The sequence below is a fragment of the Oenanthe melanoleuca genome, chromosome Z (genome assembly GCF_029582105.1).
Source record: "Oenanthe melanoleuca isolate GR-GAL-2019-014 chromosome Z, OMel1.0, whole genome shotgun sequence".
NCBI lineage: Eukaryota > Metazoa > Chordata > Aves > Passeriformes > Muscicapidae > Oenanthe > Oenanthe melanoleuca.
This window is the reverse complement of record NC_079362.1, coordinates 20,577,769-20,603,437: the sequence shown is the minus strand read 5'-3', so window position 1 is coordinate 20,603,437 and position 25,669 is coordinate 20,577,769. Positions and strand designations below refer to the sequence as shown.

General features: G+C 38.7%; 2 protein-coding genes across 6 annotated transcripts in view; both read right to left on the bottom strand.

The window, feature by feature from the left end:
- TNFAIP8 (TNF alpha induced protein 8) overlaps positions 1-9,797 on the bottom strand; it is a 57,866-nt gene extending 48,069 nt beyond the window's left edge. Inside the window, exon 1 of one of the 2 annotated variants that reach the window (XM_056514198.1) lies at positions 9,680-9,797. In XM_056514198.1, the coding sequence (XP_056370173.1) occupies position 9,680 (1 nt within the window). In that variant the 5' untranslated portion in view covers positions 9,681-9,797. The remainder of the gene's footprint in view (positions 1-9,679) is intronic. The other variant, XM_056514200.1, reaches the window with a different exon arrangement.
- Positions 9,798-11,258: 1,461 nt separating this feature from the next.
- Positions 11,259-25,669, bottom strand: part of DMXL1 (Dmx like 1) — a 76,681-nt gene continuing 62,270 nt past the window's right edge. For all 4 annotated transcript variants that reach the window (XM_056513516.1, XM_056513511.1, XM_056513512.1 and 1 more), the window contains 10 exons: positions 24,094-24,180; positions 23,338-23,459; positions 23,079-23,220; positions 18,901-18,961; positions 18,295-18,422; positions 18,053-18,145; positions 17,504-17,595; positions 16,637-16,689; positions 15,299-15,516; positions 11,259-14,908 (listed from right to left, as the gene is read on the bottom strand). In XM_056513516.1, coding sequence (XP_056369491.1) covers positions 14,684-14,908; positions 15,299-15,516; positions 16,637-16,689; positions 17,504-17,595; positions 18,053-18,145; positions 18,295-18,422; positions 18,901-18,961; positions 23,079-23,220; positions 23,338-23,459; positions 24,094-24,180 — 1,221 coding nt within the window. In that variant the 3' untranslated portion in view covers positions 11,259-14,683. The remainder of the gene's footprint in view (positions 14,909-15,298; positions 15,517-16,636; positions 16,690-17,503; positions 17,596-18,052; positions 18,146-18,294; positions 18,423-18,900; positions 18,962-23,078; positions 23,221-23,337; positions 23,460-24,093; positions 24,181-25,669) is intronic.

Here is a 25,669-nt window from a genome sequence, read left to right as displayed (position 1 = left end):
ATTGAACTCACAAAAGTAGCAGATAAGGCCTTGATATGAAATGCATGGCAATACAAGGGTATCAAACAAGCCACTTCTAGAATGAGATCCTCAAACAAGAAAAAATTCCACCTCTCAATATGTTGTTAAGTACAGGAGCAACAAAAAGGTATGGCAGCTACACAGAGGTATCAAGACTCCTACTGCATTACTTATAGTTAGAGATCTGTATTGTTTCGTTATTTAATCAGAGAGGAGGCTAAGGCATCCTGTAATTTATACACAGTAACTTCAAATACTACTCAGTATACAAGAAAATAAAACTGCATGGGCATGGACGCCTCCCATGAGACCAGGTTGCTCAAGGCCTTTATCCAAACTGCCTTGAACACTTCCAGGGATGAGGCAACCCAAACTGCCCTGGGTAACTTGTTCCAGTGTCTCGCCACCCTCACAGTAAAGAATTTCTTGCTAACCTTAATTTCTCCTCTTTCAGTTTGTACCCATTACTCCTTGTCCTGTCACTGCAGCTCCTGATGAAGATTCCCTCTCCAGCTTCCCTACAGCCCCTTCAGATCCTGCAAGGTTGCCAAGAGGTCTCCACACAACCTTCCCTTCTCCAGGCTGAACAGCCCCAGCTGGCTTTGTAGGGGACGTGCTCCAGTCCCTTTATTGACTTCACGACTCTCCTCTGGACTTGTTCCAACAGTTCCATGTCCTTCTCGGGCTGGGGACCCCAGAGCTGGACACAGCCCTGCAGTGGGGTCTCACCAGAGCAGAGCAGAGGGACAGAATCCCCTCCCTCCCCTGCTGGCCACACTGCTTTTGGAGCAGCCCAGGACAAGGCTGGCTCTGTGGGCTGTGAGCACACACTGCTGGCTCACCTGGAGTTTTCCATCAGCCATCCCAAGTCTTGCCCCACAGGGCTGCTCACAATGAAGAGGTTCAGAAAAACTTTGCTACACTCATCCTGAATCCACTTAAGACTTCAGGAGAAGATACCCCTTCACATATTTTACATAGTTGCTTTTATTAACTTACAAGCAGTTACAAGGGGAGATGGGAAAAACATGAAGTATGACACTGATTATCCCACCAATGCAGATCTGTCCTTTAGCTCAAATGTAGGACAGTCAATTTGTACCACAATGTAAACAAAATAAAACAGCAGAGCTTCTTGATTTTGTTATACACACATTTAAAATACAGTATACACACACAAAAAAAAAAAAAAAAAAAAAAAAAAAAAAATTCTTATTCCCTGTTTCACTGTAATCCTAGCCATAATTAAACATCTAAACATAAAGGTTATCAGCAACCTTCTTCTAACCCGGCATGCAAAGTTTTGGACAACTTGTCTCAGGTTGCAATACAAGATGTAACCAAAAGTATGTTTTATATATATTTTTGTATCTATGGTTTTTATTTTTACCAACTGTGAAAACCAAGGAGGCACTGTTCTTTTACCTCTTCCACGACCCATTTCCAGTTAGTGGAGTCTCACTGCATGACTGTTAAAATTACATCATCCCATTGTGAGATGCTCCACCCAGGAGGAAGAGCCAAGCATTCCTACCTAGATTTAATCTAAAATTTAGAACACCACAGTCAACCTTTTCCCACTGGCTTCCCAGAGAAAAAACAGACCTATCTACATCATCCCTGGACCTTCAAAGGAAAACTGCACCCTTCTACAGGAGCACTGCTTCAGCTGAACCACATCTGCCACTGCAGGAGGACTGTAGCCACCATTTAATGGGACTGCTACCAACACCCTGACTGACTGACGGGGTGTCAGGTTGTATTCTGACTCTGTCAGTGTGTTAGGTTTTTATATTACTGCATTTTTATTTTAATTTTCATATTAAGTTGTATATTTTTTTAAATTTATACATACTAGTAAAGAACTATCCTCGTATCTTTGCCTGAAAAGCCCTTAATTTTCAAAATTATAATAAAGCACAGGGAAATAGTCTACATTTTCCTTTCCAAGACAGGCTTTTGCCTTCCTTAGCAGATACCTATCTTTTAAACCAAGACACAACTTAGCAAACTTCAAGGCTCCCACAACATGCTCAGAATTGTCTCTCTTGCTCCATCCTCCTGTCCTCTTTCCTATTCTTCTGCAGCAAACTTCTACTTTTTAATCTCATAAAAAACAAAATTAATTTTCACATGCCACTAAACCCCACTTAGCTGCCTACAAAATCATTCCAGTCATGCCAAAAAGATAACAGCTCAAAGTTCTAGCAACACTATAAATAAGACCAACTCTAGACTACTTGAGACACAAATTTTATGTCTGGAATCCCAAACACTACAAGCTGGACACCCAACAGCAGCAAAATGTTTTTCTCCATATCAAAGACATAAAGGTAAACAGTGTTTCCTCAGAAGAGGATTTTTTTTTAAATAAAACAGTTCCGCAGTTAAAGACAGTACTATATACATCAGAATTAAACAAAACCTTAATATTAACATTTACTGACAATAGAACATCAAGATGAGCTAGAATATAAAAAGAAAGTTGCTGAACCATTGTTAATTTTTGTTTCATCTTATAAAGCATAAAGCAAAACATTCATTTGAGGTGGAGCTGATAAAATGCAGATTTTGTGTTCTGAATGGAGGAAGAAGGATGTGGAATGAACTGAAGTTGGGCAAAGGTTCTTCCACAGAACCTGAAAATTACTTTAACACAGTAAGGAAAATGGGCTAAGCATATATACAAAACAAATAACCTTCTGCTGAGAAGTGGAAGGATATCATAAATAAACACATATCTAATTATGAATACTCCAAACCAACTCAATAATCAGAGCTTAATTACAGGCCATTTAACTAGGCTTACCTTATCTAGCTTTTTTATGCATGCACACACTTACCACTCAGGGAGAACCATCTGCACCAGATGAGTCAGAAAGACACAGGTACCTTCTAATACCAAACTAATATTTCTCTACATTCTGAAACCACCGTATGTAAACACTCAAAAAGCCCATCTACCAAATCTTTTGCAAAAGATTGGAGGTATAGTTTTGCTATTTTTTTATTTCATATTAGTTAATGATATACAAGAGGCAGCTCTAAAACATATTTCATATAAAATGGTGATGCTTTATTAATAGCAATTAACATAGCAGCAACTTCCCCTCTGTTCCACAAGGCAAAACAGCACTAAAATCCCCTTCTAACAACATGTTGGTTTTGCATGGTCAGGTTTTGGCATTGGGGCCTACAGGGGAGGCTCCTGAGAAGCTGCCAGAAGTTTCCTCATGTATGGCAGAGCTAATGCCCACCAGCTCCAGGATGAACAGGTCACTGGCCAAGGCTGGGCCACCCAGGAATGATGGCAACACCTCTCTGATAAGAGATTTAAGAAGGAGAAAATGATTATTGGGCTGATGAAAATGTGCTCAAAGAAAAGAGGACTGAGAATATATGAGAGGAACAGCCCTGCAAACACCAGGGTCAGTGGAGCAGGAGGGGCAGGAGGTGCTCCAGGTGCTGGGGCAGAGATTCCTCTGCAGCCCGTGGTGCAGCCCCTGGAGAGGCAGCTCTGCCCCTGCAGCCATGGAGCAACAGGGATGCAGAGGGTCACTCACAGCCATGGAGTGACAGGGATGCAGAGGGTCCCCCACAGCCATGGGGGTTACAGGGATGCAGAGGGTCAGCCACAGCCATGGGGGTTACAGGGATGCAGAGGGTCAGCCACAGCCATGGAGTGACAGGGATGCAGAGGGTCACCCTCAGCCATGGAGTGACAGGGATGCAGAGGGTCCCCCACAGCCATGGAGTGACAGGGATGCAGAGGGTCACCCACAGCCATGGAGAACCCCCTCTGGAGCAGGTGTGTGTGTCCAAAAGGCTGTGAACCTATGGGAAGCTGTGCTGGAGCAGTCTCCTGGCAGGGACCTGCAGACCCAGGGAGAGAGGAGCCCAAGCTGGAGCAGGTTTGCTCTTAGGACTTATGGCCCTTTGGAGGACTCATGCTGGAACAGGACTGACCCCATGGAAGAGTGACCCACTCTGCAGCATTTTGTGTAGAACTGGTGTCTGTGCAATGGACACAAGCTGGAGAAATTCCTGACTGTCTCTTGTGGGAGGGACCCCATGCTGGAGCAGAGGAAGGACTCCCCTCCCTGGGCAGCAGCAGAAACGAGTGATGAACTGGCCATAAAGTGGCCATAAACTCCACCCCCCATCTCCCTGCACTGCTGGGGGGAGAAGGTAGAGCTGGGGAGGAGAAGCATGTGGGGAGGAAGTGTTTTTAACATTTATTTTACTTCTCATTATCCTGCAATACTGTTTGGTGGATGATCTCTCCTGGTCTTTATCTAACCCTCGAATGTTTTGTTCTATTTTCTCTCCCTGGTCCAGTTACCAGGGTGAGTGATAGAGCAGCTTTGATGGGTGCCTGGCTTCCAGCCAAGGTCAACCCACTACACACTGGAATGCTTTCAGTAAGTCAAGAGGCATTCATTTACTTCGGATATTGCAACAAAAAAGCTGAATCATATTTTAGACTATTTACACTATTTACAGCTGCTGGGGATAAGCCTTCTGCCATACAGTGTGCTATTTATGGATAAAAAGGATTTGTTGCAAACATCAGTTTTTGAAATTGGAACACAGCAGAAGATTCATGGGCCCAGACACATACTTTACTTTTGCACTTTCCAAAATAAAGCTTAATATTTTCAGTGCCCTCGTCCATAAGAAATCAGTAGAAATTATTTTATCCCCATCCCATCAACAATATTCCAACGATAGCAATGACCTGGTTATGACTCAGATTTCTGCAAAACTGGCAAAAGCAGGAAATTACTCTTTTGTTTCTTTCAGAACTGGGTGAGAGCAGCTGGACATGTTAGTCAGCACATACACCCAACAGACTTCTGGCAGAGAACGCTCCTCATCACCTGAAGCCCAATTTTTAACACACTTTCTCCAGGATTTCACAATTAACTTCCAGAGCTTCAGCTGTACTTGCAGGTAAAGTAAGTTCTTCAGCCAAGTATTATTCTGCAGCAATGCCAACATACTTTAGACAGGCCAGTACTATGTATCAAATTGGAAGTGGGCAACACTGGAGTATGGGAATTGGGTGCAAAACATCTTGCTCCAGCTAGAAGCTAAAGAGAAATTCCTTTTCATGAATCACAGTGGTTACACATCTCATATTGCACCATCAATAATTTAAATGGGATAACATTTTGTTTGATAAATTTCAATTTAGCATGCATTTGAATAAAAGTATTATCCCCTTCCCAAAACTCTTTTTTACCTAAAAGGCACTCTTCTTTTTTTTTTTTTTTTTTTTTTTTCCCCTCACTGGATCACTTATTACTACTTAAAATACCTTTCAAGACAACAAAATAACAACACTATCTGTGTGTCATATCTATGCTGGAGAGAACAATCAGTCACAGTAACTAGTGGCTTTTATTTCCATCACAAGAGAGGTGTTCAGCTTTAAAGCTCAGGAGACAAGTACCTTAGCAGATAATGACTTGTAGGCATATGCTTTCTCTGCTTGCAGCTTATTTTTCTGCTTCTCATTACCTTAAAGTTTAATATATTCTTTCCTTTTACAAGTGTTTAGTATGTAGAGGAATAATATGGACTGTAGTTACATGTTTTTCTTCAGTTCAGTTATGTACAGCTCACCCTGAATATACCTGAGCCCCTGTAACTCCTGCAGACAAAACACCGAATAAGAAAAAAAATATATTGTCTGTAAAAATACTTCGTTAGCTGGAAATTTAGTTTACAAGTACCAGACAGACACTAAAAGAAACAAGCATATAAAATCTTCAACTTTAGAAGCCAGTTCTGTTTAAAACAGTTTGCTCTGCTCTGCCATTCCCTGAATTCCTCTCCAGACCTCCTCAGCACGGGCACATCATTCAGACGTGCTCCAGAAAGGCTCAAGTACTACAGCAGAAATTAATCCATTAATTGAGAAAGGCTTGAACACACCACACAACAAAGATCTTGCAACTGATCTGGTAATAAATATCAAATTGCTATGGTAAAAGGAAGTTCCACCAGCTCATTGTGGGGTCTCCAGACACAGGTACAGACCAGACCAAATACTCAACTGTGAACACAGAGAGCCCAGCCCACTGCTCAGGCACACACACCTCCTTCAGATGACTTAACAACCACACTCAGGGTCAGACCTATCCAAATAACCACCATCAGGCACAGCTGCACCCAGCCTGATTTCCATAGGCCAACACTACTGCACTCCTGCACTCTTCACTGCTTTATTACAGTCACTGGAGAAAATGCTGGGTTTTAATGTGTCCATTTTCTTGACCCCACTATATATACTGGGCTTCAAAAACAGTTACTTAAAAATACACAACCCTACTCCTGTAAGAAAAATGAGATTTTGGATTAAGTCAGGCATATTTAAAACTGAAGTTTACCTGTTAGAAGACACAATCTTATTTCATGAGAAAAGATTAAAAGAAATGCGTATTTTTGTACTAATGTCTTCTGGACTTAATCCTCAGCATAAAACTCATCAGTGCCAGCTAAGGGCATTATCATCAAAAAGTCATGTAACACCTAATAAGTCCCTGTAAGGTTTGCTCAAGGGCTGAGAGATTTATTATTCATTATCTGTATTTCCAAAAAAAGGTATTGAAATTAAGGAATAGCTTTAAATCTTGTAATTTAAAAGCTGTGCATTTTGTTTAATATCCATCTCACACACCTGCCTTACTACAGAGATTCCAGGAACCACCACACTGAAATGAAGAAAGAAGTGATATTTTGGCTTGAAATGACAGTGTCAACGATCAGTTCAGACAACAGTACCTGAAACACAGGATTAACAGCTTCTAATACAAATCCTGTATTCCATACTCTTCCTTTTCTTTGAGACTTATTAGAGATGCTTAGGAAAGAGCCAAGTGCCACCACTGCTCTGCAAATTACACACCTCAGTCTCAGAGCACAGAGCTCGCTTCTCAGTGGGGGTGAGGTCAAACTCTAGGTTGGAAAAGGAAATTCTGGTTTGAGCAAAACATTACTTGAGAAACAGAATGTAAAACAGCCATGTGTGAAACCTCTTGTTCACGTGCTTAACTGAAAAATGCCCTCTTAAATTTCACTTGAACACAGGTAACATTTACCCTGGGTCTTATGATCTGATCACATTGGAGGCATAAGAGCGAAAAAAAACCCCACCTAATTTCAAACCATACTCACTTACAATGATGGCAAAGCTAGTATAAAGTAAAGAGGCCTAGAATTTGCACTGCATTACAGTTGAAGAATGTTGTAAACATTTTTATCACAAATAGAATTGACAACACGGCTGCCCACGGCTGTGAGTAGATGGACGCAAAAAATTTCCCAGACCAGCCCAAAAAAGTCCCCAAGTTACTCAGACATTAAATCATAACTCCTGGAGCACCACCATCTGTGTACTGATACTCCAAAGAAAAAAATAGAGCACTAGAATCTGTCAAGTTGAGGTACACATTACTGAAATTTGTCTTGACCCTTTTTCAAGGTATATTGCAAAGAACACTTTCCCTACAAGAAAATTCTTCCTATAAGCTTAATTTTCAGTAAAATTTTGGTTTGTTCCTCAGATCAATCTGATTCATAAAATGTGACAAACACTGTGTAAGAAATTTGTCAGTGGGAAAAGATCTTAGTTTAAATGATCTGTCTAATATAGGGAAAAAAAAATGACAAGAAACCTACCTAAAAACATAAAAGGAAAAGAAGCAAAGTACCATCTCTTCGCCTTAAGATTTATCTTAGGGATGCAAGGAGCTGTAACCAAATTTACTTAGAAAGTGGTTAAGCTGCTAGAATGTAATAAATACAGGAAAAAAGCTATGAAAAGGTACTAGCAATCTTTTAGATTAAGTAGGCAGTTCCAAAGGATATATACAATGGTAAGATCATGACAAAAACCATATGACTTTTTTCTTTTTCATCTTTGTACTGTTCATGTACAAGGATTAACAAAAAACATAAAGGTGAATTCTAGCCCAAAACCTCTATTATGAGGTAAACTCAAGAACAAACATTGCAACTTGGAAGAAAACTCATCCCAAGACGTAACTTATCTCAAACTAGCCACTGTTTACATACCATAAATTGCTATTTCAGTATTTCACTATTAGCTTGTATAAAACTAATCTGCAAGGATCATCTGCTTTAATGCTAATTAGGCATTTTATTGCCCATCACTTGGAGGCCGTGCTTTGTGGTACCAAAACACAAAACTGACCAAAGTTGAGAACTGATTATCGACTCAGCCTTTTCAAGAAGCACGTATCATTCTTTACCTAGCAGCAAGTACTTAAAGAAAACTCAAAACAGATAAATGAAGCCATGGAGCACACTGCAATCTAGGTTTGGTCAGATCAGGCTAGTTACTATTTAACGGAAATGAGCAGCTTCCTGTTGTCAGGGCAAACACCGAGCAACTTCCATTTCAACCTGTGGTGTTTTGTGCTCCTGCAACCATCTGCACCGTAGCTTCTATTCCAGTAGTGTTCCGGGTGAAATTTGCTTTCAGGTGAAGCAGAGGCACTAAATGTACGGGAACGTTTTAGTTCTAGTACTGAATGTAAATGTACTAGAACATTTCAGTTCCTTCTTCCTGCTTCTAAGCATGTTCCAAGTTCACAAAGTTTTGTCTTCCAAATGCAGGTCTCAGACCCTCTCAACACTGCAACATCCCTTCAGATTTTTTTTTTTTTTTTTTTTTGGCTCCACTGTCGACTCTCTTCCAAAGCAAATTTCCTATTTAGAGGTTACAAGAGATAAACAGAGTTGGAAGCAGTCAACCCAGCGAGTGAGCGTGAAAACGACTGCTGGGAGAAGTTTTGACCAGGCAGTTTACAACGCGAGTGGTTTCACTGACTAAAGTTACACAAACAACTTGCAAAGGAGTGTAACTGAAAGAGGACATGTGGCAGAGAGGGGCAAGCATCTCCTGGACCGTGTTTTGCTTCAGCCGCGCTCAGGTGAGACCGCGAACATGTCTAGAGTGCCTCTAGAGACACACAGAGTGTGGAAGGTTTCTAAAAAGGAAAAGCCCACACTGAATTGTGATCTCTCGTATTTAATTAGCAGTATGTAAATAAGATACAACTAATTCTGCCGGCGGAACCTCAGGATTTTTGCTAGTAGTATTTCAAAGCCAAACTGGCACGCCTCAGAAAAGTTTGTCTTTTACCAGCAGCGCGCACACTTCAGCTGCATCCCCACGCCTGTCCCTGCCTCCAGAGCTGCAGGTCAGTCCTGCGAGCCCCAGCGCACCCGGACTCCGGGCGAAAGCAGAAACATGTCTGCAAAAACAGCGAAAAGCCAGCCCCGGAGGAGCGGAGGAGGCTCGGTGTCCGAGCAGAGCAGAGCAGAGCAGCCTTCACCCGAACACATCGGCGCGGAGCGAACTCCCGGCTCGGTTCGGGAGCTCCCGCCCGCAGCCCGGCGCCGGGACCCGCCGGGGCAGGAGCCGGCCCCAGAGCCGGCCCCAGAGGCGCCCCCAGGGCGCATTTCGGCCCCGGGCTGAGCCCAGCGGAGCTGCCGGGGCCGCCGCCGGGCCCCTGCCCGCTCCCCGCCGCTCTCGGATGGGGCCGGGGCCCCGCGGAGCAGCGGTGGCACTCGCTCCCCCTGTCTCTCTCTCTCTCTCCCACTCTCCCACGGTGTGCGCACTCACTGTGGGCTCGGGCAGCGGCAGCGGCGGGCCGAGCGGAGCGGGCGGCGGCGACTCGCGGCTCCGCACCGGGAGCGGGACCGGGAGCGGGACGGGGCGGGGCGGGCGCGCACCCGGCTCTGCCCTGCCCTGCGCTCGCCCCGGGCCGGGGCGGGGCCCGCCCGACCCCCGCACAAGCGGCGAGCCCTTTCAATACAATCGCCTGTGTCTGCTGAGCTGTACGCAGAGGTAGCTTAGATTTTGGCAGCAGCTTGCTGCCAGGCTGGCGAGATGAATGCTCTGCTCATGCAGACTCGCGTAGGGAGTTAAGGAACAAGTCTCAAACACAATATTAAGGCCAGAGAGGAGAGAATTTGTGCCAGGAAGGTGCTCATTTCAGGCCTGGCAGATGTTAGCAGAACGCGGTCCGTACATCCCCACTGGGACCGTGTGGAAAGCAGCAGCAGCTCACACACCTCTCACCGAAGAAAGAACTTCCCAAGGTACGAGACAGGTGGCCTTTGCAACTACCAACAGCTTCCAGAGTTCCCCTGTGGATACCAGGGACCTGGGCTGTGTGTAAAGGCAACACTGCTCGGTGATCTAGGGGAAGGTTAAAAAAGCTGGGAAAGAGGGATGATTGTGGATACAAAAAAAGCCAAAGTCACAGGCCACAAGGACATCAGGCAGAATTCCTAAGATGCAGAAGACAGCAATAAATCCAATTCAGCAACTATGGTATCATCATCTGATTGATAAGGGGGAGATTGCAACCAGCAGCTCATAGCCCTATGGTCCAAGGAGTCCACTGACTCAAAAGAAGAGAAAGAACTGACTAATTAGCATAGGAAGCAATGGAATCATTAACCAAGGGAAGATGGAATACTAACTACAATACTAACTATAGAGGACTATGCAACTTGTAGCCAATAAGCATGGATTCCCTTGTTTGCTAAAATGCATAATGAAAAATTTTCGTAGTCAGTGGCTGCATCCCTTTCTGCACAGAACTTATCAAAAGAAGAATGAACCAGGTCCCCCACCCCACCACTGAGGAGCTCAGGATGAAAAAGGACCATCAGGACACTGCCGGATCCATGGGGGGTGACTGTCTTCTGCTGGCACTCTCCCTTACACACAAAAAGCTACAAAATAAAGTCAGCATTGTTGAACTGGCATTTCATCACATTCGTTCCTAATTTGGGCATCTCTCACAAATCAGATCATAACAGGTGCATTCATACTTGTACCTCTGCTAGAGGTGGCAACATAGATGTGGACAAAACTCCCCAAGACCTTCACAGGTTTTCAAGCTTAAATGAAACAGAAAAGGGGCATCAGAAGTTAAGTTGTGGCAGACAACAAAAAGTGCCACAGCACAACAGCCTCATTACACTGCAAAATAATTTAGTTTTACTCAGTTCTGTTACTTAGGCATTAAAAAAAACCGAGCACCCAATCCCTCTCCCAAACATGAGAAAATTAGAACAAGGAAAGATAAAGCATGAGACGATAAGGCATTTAAAAAAAAAAAAAAAAAAAAAAAAATCAGTCATGCAAATTTTAGAGATAGAAATGGGAGAAATAAGAAACACTAAGGAACTTGGTAAATCAATATCTTTATTTTATAGAAAGTAGTTTGATCAGTGTGCTGAACCTGCCATTAGCGATGGTTTTGCTATTTTTAGTAAAAATAAACATTTGAAAATAATTACCTTGGAGAATATATAATCTCCAAGCTTATTTCCCCTTAATCACTGTTGCTTTTTCATAACTATTGCATCTAATCTAACACTGGGTGCTCTAAATAGGAACGGGGTACCTAGTGCGGGATATCTCCATAGTTTATTTCCTGCAACTGGTTCTGAGGTTCCTCAAATGCAGTAGAACATGTGCGACCTCACTCTGCACCACCCTGGCACGGTACAAAATCTGCATCTATTCCATCTTTCTCCATCAACATCCTGCAACAGCAGCTGTCAGCTGAGAATTTTCTGGTGTAAAGTCACACAGCAAGCCAGTTTAAGTACCCAGATGGCCAGAGTTTTAACTTTCACAAGTTGCTGAAGTAATCACGATGAAATTGGACCATGTATCTGAGGTAACGGAAACAGTTAGCAACACAAGAATGACACACTCTGACAGCATTATGTACTGCTACACAGACAAACACAAGTCACAGCTCCCAGTCCATGATATTTAAAAGGGACATTGTCAACTACAAGCTAAATTATTTTGTCTGGACAATAAAGTGTTATTGATTACGCATTGGCAAAATCAAATTTAATGTTCAATTTGTGCACATGGCTACTTTAAGCATGGGGACCTCTCTAGGCACTAGTACCCTTAAGTTTAAATAACTTGCATAGCAAAAAAACATTAATTGCTGGAGGACACAAGTCAGTAGAAGTTAAGGGCAACAGCCAGAAGGTTCTGAGTTCAGTTCTTCTCCAATGACTATATTCAAAGTTGAGAGTGTCCCTTTAAAGGTTTCGCATAAAACAGAATTTAACTCATTTTTACTCCGTCATTACAAGAAAGCTACTGATAATTTGTCTTACAATAGTTAAACATCAATGAAAAATACGCACGCGAACAACTGATTTGTAAATAAAATAGCAGCAAAATGGAACTCTAGAATGTTGAGTCTCTGCAGGATTTATTGGAAAGATTATAAAGGTGTGGCAAATACATTGTGATTTTACATAATTTAGTTTTGAGAATAGCTTATGGTAACTATAAACATAATTGAAAATGCCTGGGCAAGGTCAGTACTTTTCTGGTATAAGCATAAGTTTGCCAGGATTTTTCAAAGTGCAGCTTTACTCAGAAAAATGACAACATTGTATGTCTTGGCAAATTGCATTTAAAATCTGCTCAGTTTGCAGATGGTAAGACAGCTTTTTGTGATTGCCAGTACAACAGATTTGAGTTTGAAGAATTAAAGCTAATGAGATATAAATATTTAAGGACAAAACATCAAGGACACAATTATATAATACTGCCATGATTTTTGCACACTTGTAACTTTGTTAGTTCAGTGGGTGTATAAAACTGATGCATGTATATAAAGCAGCTACAAAGTTACAGTTTCAGCTGATTCTAAAGGAGTGTGCTACTGTTTACTCCACTGTTTTCCTTCTTCCATAAGAATAAATATTAGAAACTCAGCCACTGAGCAGGTAACTCATTGGGCAAGTCTGTTTTGTAAGGTGGTGTCACTTCTAGTCACTTTTCTGGTCCATCACTATACTTAAACTGCTTTGAAATCAGTTCAATTTCAATCTCTAAGCGTAAAGGAAGAACAATTACAATTGAATCACTGAACAGCTGTACCAGTTTGAAATGCTGTCACATGTTTCTTCATGGCAAAACATTCACATTCTTTTTATTGCACAATTTGAAAATTCAGGTTATGTGCATAAAAACCTTCATAGTGTTTGCACTGCAACTTGCGAAACATACATTTAAAATGACCTTAATACATTTTACAAAATCTTTTTAAACAACTTTATATTCTTAAGATAAAAGCATCCTGAGAATGTTACATAGTTCATTATACAAGCCCTTCATTTCTGCTATGCTTTATTTATCCCCATAGTTCCTAATTTGACAAGTTATTTTACAGTTAATATCTTGGTGCTATATTTCACAAAATATCTTTTAGCAAAAAGTACACCATTGGCATTCAAGTAATCCAGCCTCACATCTAATTTACAAATTAAACCTTTGTCAAGCTCTCAAGGAAGGAAAAGTAAATCAAAATACATACAGAAACAGTTTAAATGACTAAAAAAAAAGTAAAGGCCTTGTACATTAATAATTTGGTCAAACATTTAAGTTAAGCAGTTTAATATTTTGGCAAAAAAACCACCCTCTACATCTATCCTTCTCAGTTTGTTTTCTTTCATCTGACATCAGATGTAAACAAAAACAAGTAGATCAAGAAAGAAAGACTGACAGTGTAGAAGTACTTTGCTGTTGAATTACTTTTTCCTTAAGTACTTAGAAAAAAACAGACAAAGAAGAATGTAAGTGCTAAGAATGGACTATCTTTGGGCTAAATAAAAGGCTTAATGGAAAAAAATGTAAAAATAAATTAGGTTGGGTTTTTCTTTTATTTCCTCTAACGGCATCTAAATAAATAGTCTTTGCAGAAATTCTAGTGCCATATCCTAAAGCAGTATCTTCCTGTATCTTTTTGATCAAGTCTAAGGCTTCACACAATCTTGACTATTTTACTAGGAAGATATCCATTCATTCTTACATTTTATTTTCTGTAAAGGGAGTGTTCAGGGTTAAAAATATATTTGCTTTTAAAAGGTCAGCCTGCCATCCTGATGGCAGTGATTCCAGCTATAGAACAGAAAACAAGTAACAGAACATCCTTCAGTTTCTAGATGAGAGGAAGGAGATCAGGCAAGTTAGAGAGGTAAACAGCCTGGATTTCAGGAATGGAGAGAGAATGTGGCTCATCATATGAATGCCTGCATGATCAGGAGTATTCACTCTGTTTCTCTTCTGCACATAGGCATAAATTTTTATTGTCGGCTGATTAAACAAATTGAGAAGAGAAACAGTTATGGTTGCCACAGTGAAAAGTACATTACCTAAGGTTTCCATCAGGACAGACAAGCTTTTACAAGGTGGCAAGGTGTTGAATATAAGCAGAGGTCATGCCCAGATGGTACTCCAGGTGAGAGTGTAACTACCTCAAAAGGAAGAGTAAACCACTTCAGCAACATCTTTATAAATTATAACTATGCAATTTTTGAGTAATATTTTGCTTTTATTTTAAGCAATGATCAAAATCTGAAGGACCTTTTAATCTTTAAGGCATTAGTGCATCAGGGACTAAAAGCTCCAGGTAATTAATAAATAGGGGGTTGCGGGCAGAAGGAGAGAAAGAAAAATCCCCAAAACATCTTTGTGTCATATGCTATCATTGTGCATCTGTTGGTTAGTTCCAGGAAAAATATTTTCAAGGATGGCAGAAGGGGAATGTTACTCACTATTCTGAGAAAAACATTAGATCATAAACTTCACATCATTTTTTAACACATCCTTTAAAGGGCTGAATCTATCAGGCAAGATTCTCATTTTTACTGTTCCATCAGCACCACAGGAGAATATGTGATTTGCTGGTCCTGTTTCAATTTGCATGACTCCTGTCCCAATGTTTCTGAAGAGAGACTGTCGAGCATGCTCATTGATGAAAGTGTGAAGAAGATTAAATGTAGACAGACTCCATACCTGGAAAAGCATCAAAACATCAATCTCTTATAAGGATAATTAGCATGATCTTAAAAATCACCAATAGCGAATTATGGAGAAACTGCACTACATTTTGCATTTACTTTTCTAATACTAACTGTAAAAGAAGAATATGTAGCAATCTGTAATGACACATTTATAGAATGCTAGTGCTCATTTTCTATAATTGGCAAGAGAGACACAAAGGTATCACTAATTAAAAGGAGGACTGCCTGAAAAAGAGGTTAAGACTGACATTTCATAATTAAATTAGTAAATGTGAAAGTCAGAGTTGAGAAGAAATGCAATACATATGATGTCTGATTGTACCACACCTGTACAAGATTCTGAATGTAGACAGCACCTCTGCTCCCTCCCCCTCATTAATACCTTTATGTTTCCTTCAGCAGATCCTGTGACAAAATACTCTTCTGTAGGATCAACAGCAATTGCTTTGACTGGAGAATCATGACTCTGGAGTAACTGTTGCTGCTGCTTTAGGCGAAGATCAATTACACAGGTAAAGCCTTTTCTGCCTCCAGATATCAACAGCTGGTGTTTTGGAGCATATGCTAACACAGTTGCTCCACTATCATGACAGATAAAAGCTGAAAGCCAAAGCAAAGTAATTTAAATAAAACACTGCATTTTCCATCAATCTCTAATAGTTCAAGACAATAACAACAGTGACTTTGATGCTGTAATCCAGTTGACCACAACCAGCCCACTTATGGTAGTACCAATATACATATATATATACACACACATATATAAATACACACACACACGTATATATATATACATATATTTATATATATATATATATATAAATATAGATTCCCATCAGACATTCTGAAGCTGCAGTAGTCTCAAATTAAGCAATTCAGAGCTGTATTAACAAAAAATTCTATCCTTTTTTCTATCCCTGTGTAAACACAAACTCTAAATCCTTGACCAGAAACAGATTATTTAAAAATAATTAAATAACAGATTTGTTATTTTAAGTAATATAATTTGTTATTTTAAGTCCTGTAATGCCCATCAGAAATTCTTCCTAAACTACTTGCACAAATATCTTGCAAGTTTCCGTTGGCCATTTTACAGCTAATTTGCTGCTTCTCACATTTATTTGGGTATGTCTACTCCCCTAAATGAGTGGAAAAAGTGAACGAAAATTACAATTATCAGAACACAGCTTGGTACACTCTACTTGTAGTTCAAAGGGCCTATGAATTTACATTTAGGAATTTCATATGTCTCTCCCATACACTTCAGCATTCGTAATACCTTAAGTACAAGGAGTTCACAATGCTCTCATCTCAATTCCGTATTTCAGATATTGAAATGCACTGGATTACTTGCAACAAAGTATTAGTAGTAAAGCTAATGAAACCCAGCTAAAACTTATTGCATCCCCAAAATCCTACTCAGAGGAATAACTATCCTAAAGCAGGAGCTGCTCAGAACCCTTTTTAGAAGGACAGAAATGTTTGAAAGGCATGCCAAGGAAGGTGCTCATGTCCATGAAACCAAGAATGTATATAGAACACCAAGTAATATCTCAGGAATCTGGTTTGATATTCCCACTGGTGCACTCAGAGAATTGTGGAAGACATTTTACTGCCAATGCTAAAATTAGTTCCCACAATAACTCTTCCACAAAGGTAGACAGACAAACACACTTTTTTATACTGTGGTCAAACATTTTGTTTGCTGTATTTTACTTACCATGCACCAGGCTGTTTGTAGGAGAAACCAGAGTATCCCAAAGACAAATATTTCTGCAGAAAAAAATATGGCTTAATTCAGCAACAGATGTTCTAAGGTATTTTGAACACTTGAAAAGTCATCACAGGCTGTTTCAGGCATAAAGTACTGTAAACAGACTTTCAATGATGACTTCTGAGCAGACCCCAAATTACTTCAATAGTTAATCAAACACTGCAAGAACATGCCTTCTATACAATCATTCCATAAAGCATTTATGTTAACAATTTGTTATTTTTTGATCAACTTTTGATCATACTTATGAAAACAAAAGAAATGAAGAGCTATGCAAATTCCCTAGAGCTGTAAAAATCACTTCCACGACAGGTTCATGTGCATGGAAAGATGATGTAATCCACCCACCTGACACCTTCAGGGCTGACCAGAAGTTAAAGTGTGTCATTAATGGCATTGTCCAAATGCCTCAATCTCTGACAGGCTTTGGAGATTGACCTCAAGGAAGCCTGTTCCAGTGTCTGAAAGTCTCAGTAACAAAATGTTTCTAGATGTTGGTCCCATGCCAGACCTCCCCTGGCACAGCTGTAAACCATTCCCACATATCCCTCACTGGATTCCTGACAGCACTCAGGATTCTCCCTTTCTACTTCTCTTCATTTGAAACACAAGCAGGATATTTTTGCTTCCCTATGAATCCTCCCTTAAGAGGCACATCAATTTAATTGCAAACATTGCTTTCTGTTCCTCTCCCACCAAGACAGAAATCAAGCAGAATACTCTTAAACTGCTTAAGAATCATAAAAAAACCTAAGTGGGGTAAAGGATAGAAAATAAGGCACCACTTCACTTCATTATCACAACAGAACTTACCTGTTGTCAGAAGAAAATCCTGCTGTAGCTATCAAAGATGATGAACTGATGAAAACAAAGTCATTGGCTGTTTTGCTATGACACTGCCATGTCTGAAAAATTACAGTTAGAAATTATTAATTTAAAAGGAATCTATTTTGTGCAAGCAGGCAATATTGAACTTCCTTCAGAAGGAAAGGTGTTTAATAAGAAATTTAAAGAATATAAAGGTATTGGTATGCCTTGTAAGACTCTTAATTTTTTGTGGAAATATACTCTGCAGCCCTGCATAATTGTCCATTAATTGACAAGTGACAATTACTGACATGTCTCAATGAACATTAAAGTTATTTTGGATGTCATGTTGCATTTTCCACTCTCCACTTAATAAGTATGATTAGAGGGTAAGAACCTGTCACACAGTCCATAGGATGGCAGCAATACATAACTTAATCTTGATTAATACTGGTTATCAGCACAATCCTTGCCCTCTCCTAGATATTCTTAAGGGAGAAAGAAGCAAGGGAACACAACGCAAGTTTATGGAAACTAATTAAGTTTTCAGCTTACCAAATATGGCTTAGGCGAAGTTCCAGTAAGTGGACAACATTTCCAGTTTGTCTGATATAAACTGATATATCCATCAGCATCAACAATTCCAAACTGAAAGAAAATATACAGTAATAGTAAATACATATGTAGATATTGCAGAGAAAATACTTTAGATTAGAAGCATGTGACGTTTTTGCTAATTTACAATTGTACTGGGGGAGGGGAGAAGAGACTAGAAGAGAAAGCCTTTTGTCAGTTACCTTATTTCCTTGGTAATTGAACCGCATTCGAGTCACCCTCGAGTTGCCACCGGATCGAAAACACGTGATTTGCTGCGCATGACCCCATTCAAACATTCTTACACTTCCATCTTGAGCACCCGTCAGGTCTGCAACAGAAAATGTTTACATGACCTTTCACAAGACCTGTAGCTTTTATAATTTCAAGAAAACTCACACCATCTCAAAATAGCTAGTGCCAAAATTATGCCATGTTATCTGTCATGGTTGCAGGAGCAGGATGTACCTCCGCAACTCAAGTCGTGTTACTCATTATTTGATTAAGAACTGTATTTAGATTCTCATGAAATACGGAGATACTTACTTGGAAATAGTAATGCATTTTTCTTAGTATCTTTCACTCTAGTCATAAATAAGATAGAAATACAGTACTTTTTGCTGTTTCTAAAGGCTATTCTGCATCCCCCAAGAGTGTTTTTTAAAATGAAAAATAGTTTCAGTAAAAAACTTTAAAAACATTTAGTAGATTGTTGTGCTATACAAAACAGCAACACACTAAGAAACAGGTGAGTAAGAAACATATAATCTTTAGAAAAGGTTTTCTTTTTTAAAAGAACCTGAACTTACAATATGGCAGTGTTGGATGAGAAGCCATTCTTCTGACATTATTAATAGCTTTCTTGAGCATCTGTTCAATACAAAAAAAAAATAGAAAAAATTAAACAGTATTACTGAAAAATAGTTATCAAACTAGAGAACAATTAGTGATTGCAGAGAGCTGTTTCCTATCAAAATTCCTATGAAAACAAGTACTGGGTTTAGAGATTCAGATAGAAGTCAGTATCTTCCAAGACTAGTGTAGATGTTAACACTTTTGCAGCTTTATACATCTAGATATATATTAAATTTTTTCTTCAGAAATGTATGGATCCAAATATAAACACTCCTTAGACTGCAGTCTTACCTCTTTTCTTGCCAATTCCTTTCTGATTCCATTAAATTTATTGGAAAATTCCTGAATATTGTAAGATAAGCAAGAGAAAGGCAGAAGCATGTAAAGAAAGAGGTAAACAAACTTTAACAGAAGTAAAAAATAGGAAGGAATATATCTATTTTCAACTCTAGTTAACTTATTGCCATTGATTGAAAAGTGGTTATTTGTGACCATCCAGAATAAGCAATTTACTGTGTAACTGTATTAAATAAATAAATAATTATTATAATTTTGCAAATACAGATCCTATGAATTTTCAGTATCATGTTTTTCCCTAAACTTCAAAATTTGCTTTGATCTAGGTGAACCGCACAGATTTTTGTTTTCTCTTATTTTATTAATTCCTGCTGGGAAGAATTCAATGTGCAAAGAGGACTGGAGACATTAGACAATTATATTTAAAGCCCATCTATTTAAATGATATGACCAACATACAAAAGGAAAAAAAGAGCAAGGATTTTTTTAATCAAGGAAATACATCTGTGCCTGTGTTGTCTCTTCCCTTTACTTCTTTCTACTAATGTATGTTAAAGTCAAGTTTTTATCCTTTTATTTCCCAATAGCTCTCAAAAGTATCTGACTTCATCGAAAACTGTCTTTCCTCAGAGAATTGTTGGATTTCGTTTGCTCATGGCATGTATTATTTACATCAACATTTTAGAAGGGCAAAATATGTATTTGTGGCAGGTGTTAACTTCAAATGAGAACACATATGAAATTTTGTTGCCAAGGCACTCATCTTCAACACAGCATCTTTTATCACTTACAACACACAAACAGCAAGCTGGCACTGAACAACTTTCAGAGAAACATTTAGGTCAGAAAATATCTTCAAGATCATTGAATCAAACTGTGACTTTCAATTGCTGTAATTTTGTACAGTATTTTAACATTAATTTTGCTTTGTCATGGGACAGTAGATAGTCATAAGGTATCAAGTGTGCTATGCTCCCCCAGCCTCCAATTATATCAGGGTGTCAACTGGAAAAAGGCAGGAATTACAAACTTTCACGTGCTTCATATTCTTAAATACAATCAATAGAGTTTTAAAGAAATATCCTCTAAATTATCAGTTTGCAAACAAAAATGAGGAAAAGTACTTGGAAGGGAAATAATTTACTTTCTTGTAAAAAATTCCCTGGATTTGGATTCATGAAATAACTACAATCCTCTTAATTACATTTTGGAAGCAGATTTTGATCTTTCAATTCTCAAAGTTTTGTTGAAGAGAAAGTCTTATGTCCTTCAGTTATTCAAGTTTGTTCCAAAACACTTTCTAAAGATAAAATATATGATCTTGAAACACACATTTCTCTGTCTTTTTCTCTAATGTCAGGAAATGTCAACGAAAAAGCCAAATGCTTTGGTAAAACTATATATAAGTTTTAAAATTTAAGACAACAGAGAATAATGAGAATTCTTCAAGCACAGATTGGTTTGTGCGCTTACATTTGCAATACATAGCTCTCTGGACTCACAACTTATCTTCTATATGTAAATGGAAAAACAAGAACTCATTTTCACTTTATTTCTTCACTAAAATGAACAGCTGTATTGAGTTTTACAGCTACTAACTTTTACCCAGGAGTTAATGGAATTCACTGTCCATTCAACAGATAAGCACACATCGTGATCTCCTAACCCCTGCTGGATTATGGTTTGGAAAAATGCAAATTTACAGAAATGTGCCTTTGAAGGGCTACATTAACAGAACTCTCTGGTTCAGTTTCTCCAATTTAGAAGACAAGTACAATTATGATAATGTAACTGACACTTGACACTGCTAGCCCACTTTAGAACAGCTAATGGCTAGAATACTGGTTGCTTTGCTGGACAGTTGGGTGCTTTGGGCCTAATGCACATTAGAACTGAAAAATAAAAATGCATTTAACCTGCGTCCCACCAGTTGTTAAACTGTTAAATATTGGTGTCAGTCACCAGACTGAGTTGTATGACAAGCTCTTGGTAACATTGCCTGAGTTTAAGAGCTGTAGGCACATACTATTTCCTTCAGAACTCTCTCATGAACACCTCCTGTAAGAACAGTGCAAACAAACTGTGCCAAAGCGCCTGGGAGTGACCCTCCTTATTTGCCCTATATGAGCTGTGTAGCAGGAAATAGTAAAGAGTGATAGAAAAACCTCACACCTTACAAAATGTTAACTTCCTGAGTGCCCCTTGCTGATGAAAGTGAAGCAAAGACAGTGAGATTGAAAAGTTATTAATGGTACAGAATAGTGGGCTACAACTACTAAATGGAGTGCACATTATGGAAAAGCAAAGATGATAAAAAGAATCAGCAGTATCTGAAGGAACAAAGTAGCAATTAGTAACAAAAGAAAGGTCTTAGTGAAGCTGCTTTTCTTCCAGGTTCGAGTTCTTCCACAGCAAGACTATTTCCTCCCACAAATCCCTATTTTTTCCTTCATTTACTTTGTCCTTCATTAGGTACCTCTGTCTTCCCTCCCTAATGGACAGGTGTTGTTCTGTGCTGTGGTTGGCTGTCTGCCACAGTCAAATAGCATGCCAGACAAAATTCAGGTCCAAAGTTTAGCAAAGTTTAGCAAAAGCATTCAACAGAAGCAGAGCTAAATATGTATTTAGGAAGAAAGTTTTACTGCATGCAAAAGAGAAGGCCATGTAAATACCACTTATATTAACAGATTATGTAATTACTTAACGTTGAGAAACACACAAACACAAAAACTCCATATGTGTGTATATATATATATATATATATGTGTGTGTGTGTATTTAAAACATGGAAGTGTGAAGAGAAAGTGATAAAGGCATTCAAAGAATACTTGCAGAAGAGACCTGATTGCAATAGCAGAGCTGCAACATTGGCACCTAGGATCAGTAGCTCCTAAAGTGAAGGCAGAGGGGCAGGTACTGGCACAATACCCACTTCTATATGTGGAAAATATTATCAGTCTTATAATGCTTATTCCTTATTTACTCCTCCCATTTATCAGCTGTTTTCAAAAGTCAATGACAATGTCAATTAACATATGGTTTCTTCATTCTGCCACCGGTTATACACTTGCTTTGAATTGTTAAATGACACCAATTACAGCCAAGTCTCACGACTTAATGCATTTCATTATTTGGGAAAACTCCACTTTCTGCACTCCACATGCAGAAGGACTGAGAGATACTGGTGTCTTGTATGACCATTTCAGCTCACTTAAGTGTCTCAAAATAAGCATCTTCCAGCCAGCTAATCAACAGATCTGCATCTTTGCTCCATAGGAACTAAGATAAGAATGTCAATGGCCAGCTACAATTATCACTTGATCTGAATTAAATCTAATCTAATAGGCTTTTGCACAGGGCCAAGCTTCATTCCAGACACAAGGTCTCTTTCTGAAGCTCAGAACGAAGATGAAAATTATGCTTAAAATAAAAGTTACCACAACATTTCATACACTTATTTCAACCCAATTCTTATGAATTTATATTCTGAAACCTGATGAATATATGTGTTTTAAATAAATCATTTGGCTTCAAGTCATTAAAGAAGAATAACTTCTTAACCAAAACCTGATTCTTTGCTATTATATGATGCTTTTAAAGAAGGCATGTATGACTTGACTGAAAGCTTTGCTTGTTTAGCTGGGGTCCCTTAAATTCTCTGCAATATTTTAACCTATTAAATGAATTGTTACAAAAAAAATCCAGCTTGCCTTGATTACACAGAAAGGTTATATTTATTTATACGTTAATTGCAAAATATAGCAAGCAAGACTGAACAGACAAAAGGAGAGAAGTAGATAGAATACATAAAGCTAATCTTTGAAAAGCGACTTACCACAGATGCACCCCTGCCAGTCTGTGTACTACCAAGCCAAGGCATATTGATAGGTGTGCCAGGATTACTATGAGTATAAGGAGTGCTTCCCTGAACATTTACCAGATCATCACGAGCATGTATAACTAGGAAATCATCAGCCCTAGAAATGAAAAAAGACATTTTAAATTAAGATTCTGAACAGCAACATTAAATACCATGTTTTGTTACTCTGATTTAAGCACAGTCAAGTGTGATATTGAAAACCAAGAACATATACCCTTTATTTTCTATTTCCATATCATCATCAACCCAGGTATAGATTTGCGTAGCTAAAATTGCAGAAACATCCAATTCTTGAATATCATGACTTGATGCTATTGCAATGCAGTTCCGATTTGCCTGAAAAAAATAACATACAGAAAGACAGATGCAAAAGGAAACCTCAAACATCTTTTTTTTTTTCCTGATTATGGCACTGCTGGTCATAAAAATATACACTTAATTTACAAACCCCAAACATTTACATCTACAAATCTATGTACATTTATACTTGACATTTCCCTTTAAAAACTTATTTGCATCTTGGATAGCATCACAGTATTTGCATCTTGTACATCCAAGCAGCTCAAGTATCTCCTTGTTTTTCTCAGAGGATAAGCAACAGGTAGTTACTACAAGGCTTGCAACTAGGCTTCCCTCCTCCAGGTCTGAAGGGTTGCATGGCTGAACAGAGAAGAAAAGATTACTTCCTGTTTGACAGAAAAGGACAAATACACCTACACACAAACCTAAAAAAAGTAGAAGCCACCTCTCCTTCCATCAATCCACTGCACAATAGAAAAAAGAAGACAATTTGTAGCAGAACTGCTTATAAAAAGGTAACTTTGAAGTGCTTTAGAGGAGGGACTGCCAAAATTTGTAGCTGCTGAAAACAGCAGGACAGCTGGCAAAGCCTATCTCACCCAGCCACAATGTGCTTGTGTATTAGGCGGAAAACACAGCAATTGGATTATTCTACCTCCTTTATACTCACCTTATTGACTGCAAAAGCAGTAATGATGTCTGACTCTTTATGGATTATTCTTGCCTTGCCACCAGGGTATCCCAAATCTGTTTCTACCTGTATTTAAAACACAAAGCACAGTTAAATGCAAACTTCTCTGCAATACCACTTTTTAGTGAAAGTACAGGGACAAAATCTTACATGTGAAATTTTTTTTCCCCCTTAATGTCAGTTCAAAGAAAACTCAACAAATATAGCCTGTAACCATTATGCTAAACCTGTTCTGGGTAATAATAAAACTTCCCATTGCCATGTTAAGATTATCACGGCAACAAAGTGTAATTTGTCACACAAGCCACAGTACTGTGTTCATTCTCAAGTTTTTCAGGAGTGCTAAAACCCAGCAAGGCTACATGCAACACATTGTTGATTGAAATTTTGAAGCTTGATGTTTTGCTCTCAAAAAAGTTTGCTAAGTCTACGATTGCTCTTAGCAAACATCTTTTGCCACTGAAACTGATGAAATAGTCCAAAAAAGGGTGCAGGCAAGCTGCTGAACAGGAAAATGAATCTGAACTTTGTCAGCGCAATCTAATCATAATTATTACAATTAAATAAATCTGAAATCCTGTTCATGCCAGAACCACAAATCTTTTGCTATCAAATATTTCTTTTTTTTCAATGTGATTGAATGCTGGATTTGAATATTGTCTATCATTTTGTATTTTAGAAATGCATTCAGGTACATGCCAGGACAGAGCAGAACTCTAAACTTTACCAGCACTGTAGCAGTCCTTTTCAAAATGAAAGAACTCAGCACTGAAAGAATTAAATTGATAGGTTACAGATCCAGACTGTTGCAGTTACAAAATAATTTTGAAGTAAAAGCAATAACACTGCCAAACTAATGGTGACCTAAGAATTCAAACCTGAATTACAAATGCAATATTTAATTAAACAAAAAAAAAAAAAAAAAAAAAAAGAATTATTTCAGAACTTTTTCAAGCCTCTCATTTTCAAATTCCTAATTTTCTGTGCTTTAAAACATTTAAACTATAATATTTTACTTGAAAAAAAAGTATCATTTTTCTGTCAAAGAACTGCAAATAGTCTTTTACAAAGTCTTAAAAAACAGCTGTTACAGACCTAGAGTATCTTTTTTAAAGTCAGAACAAAATTGATACTTCATTGATTTCATGTATGTAACCCTGGACAAAACTGCATTGGCAAACAGACACAAAACCATGATTTGTGTCCTGTGATGAAAAAACCTACAGGAAATTAAAATTACTTTTTCTCCAGCCAGTTCCAATTACCTACTTGCTAATACTGCATTATCACATAATTAATATTAATGAGGTAGCCCAAGCCCCAAAGTTCACATTTCTGTCTTCACACTAGTTTTGTAAAAGAAAAGAATATGGTATTCAAGTTTCTAGGCATAGTACTTTTCCTTTTTAGTATGTCACATCAATTTTTCAAGCCAGTTGTTAAAACACTGTTATATGGGTTGACTTGTCACCATCTTTAAAACAAGGCTCAGTGAAAGCTTTTAGTAGCAAACTTCTATGATGCTAACAAACTGCTCCAAGTGCAGTTCACCACC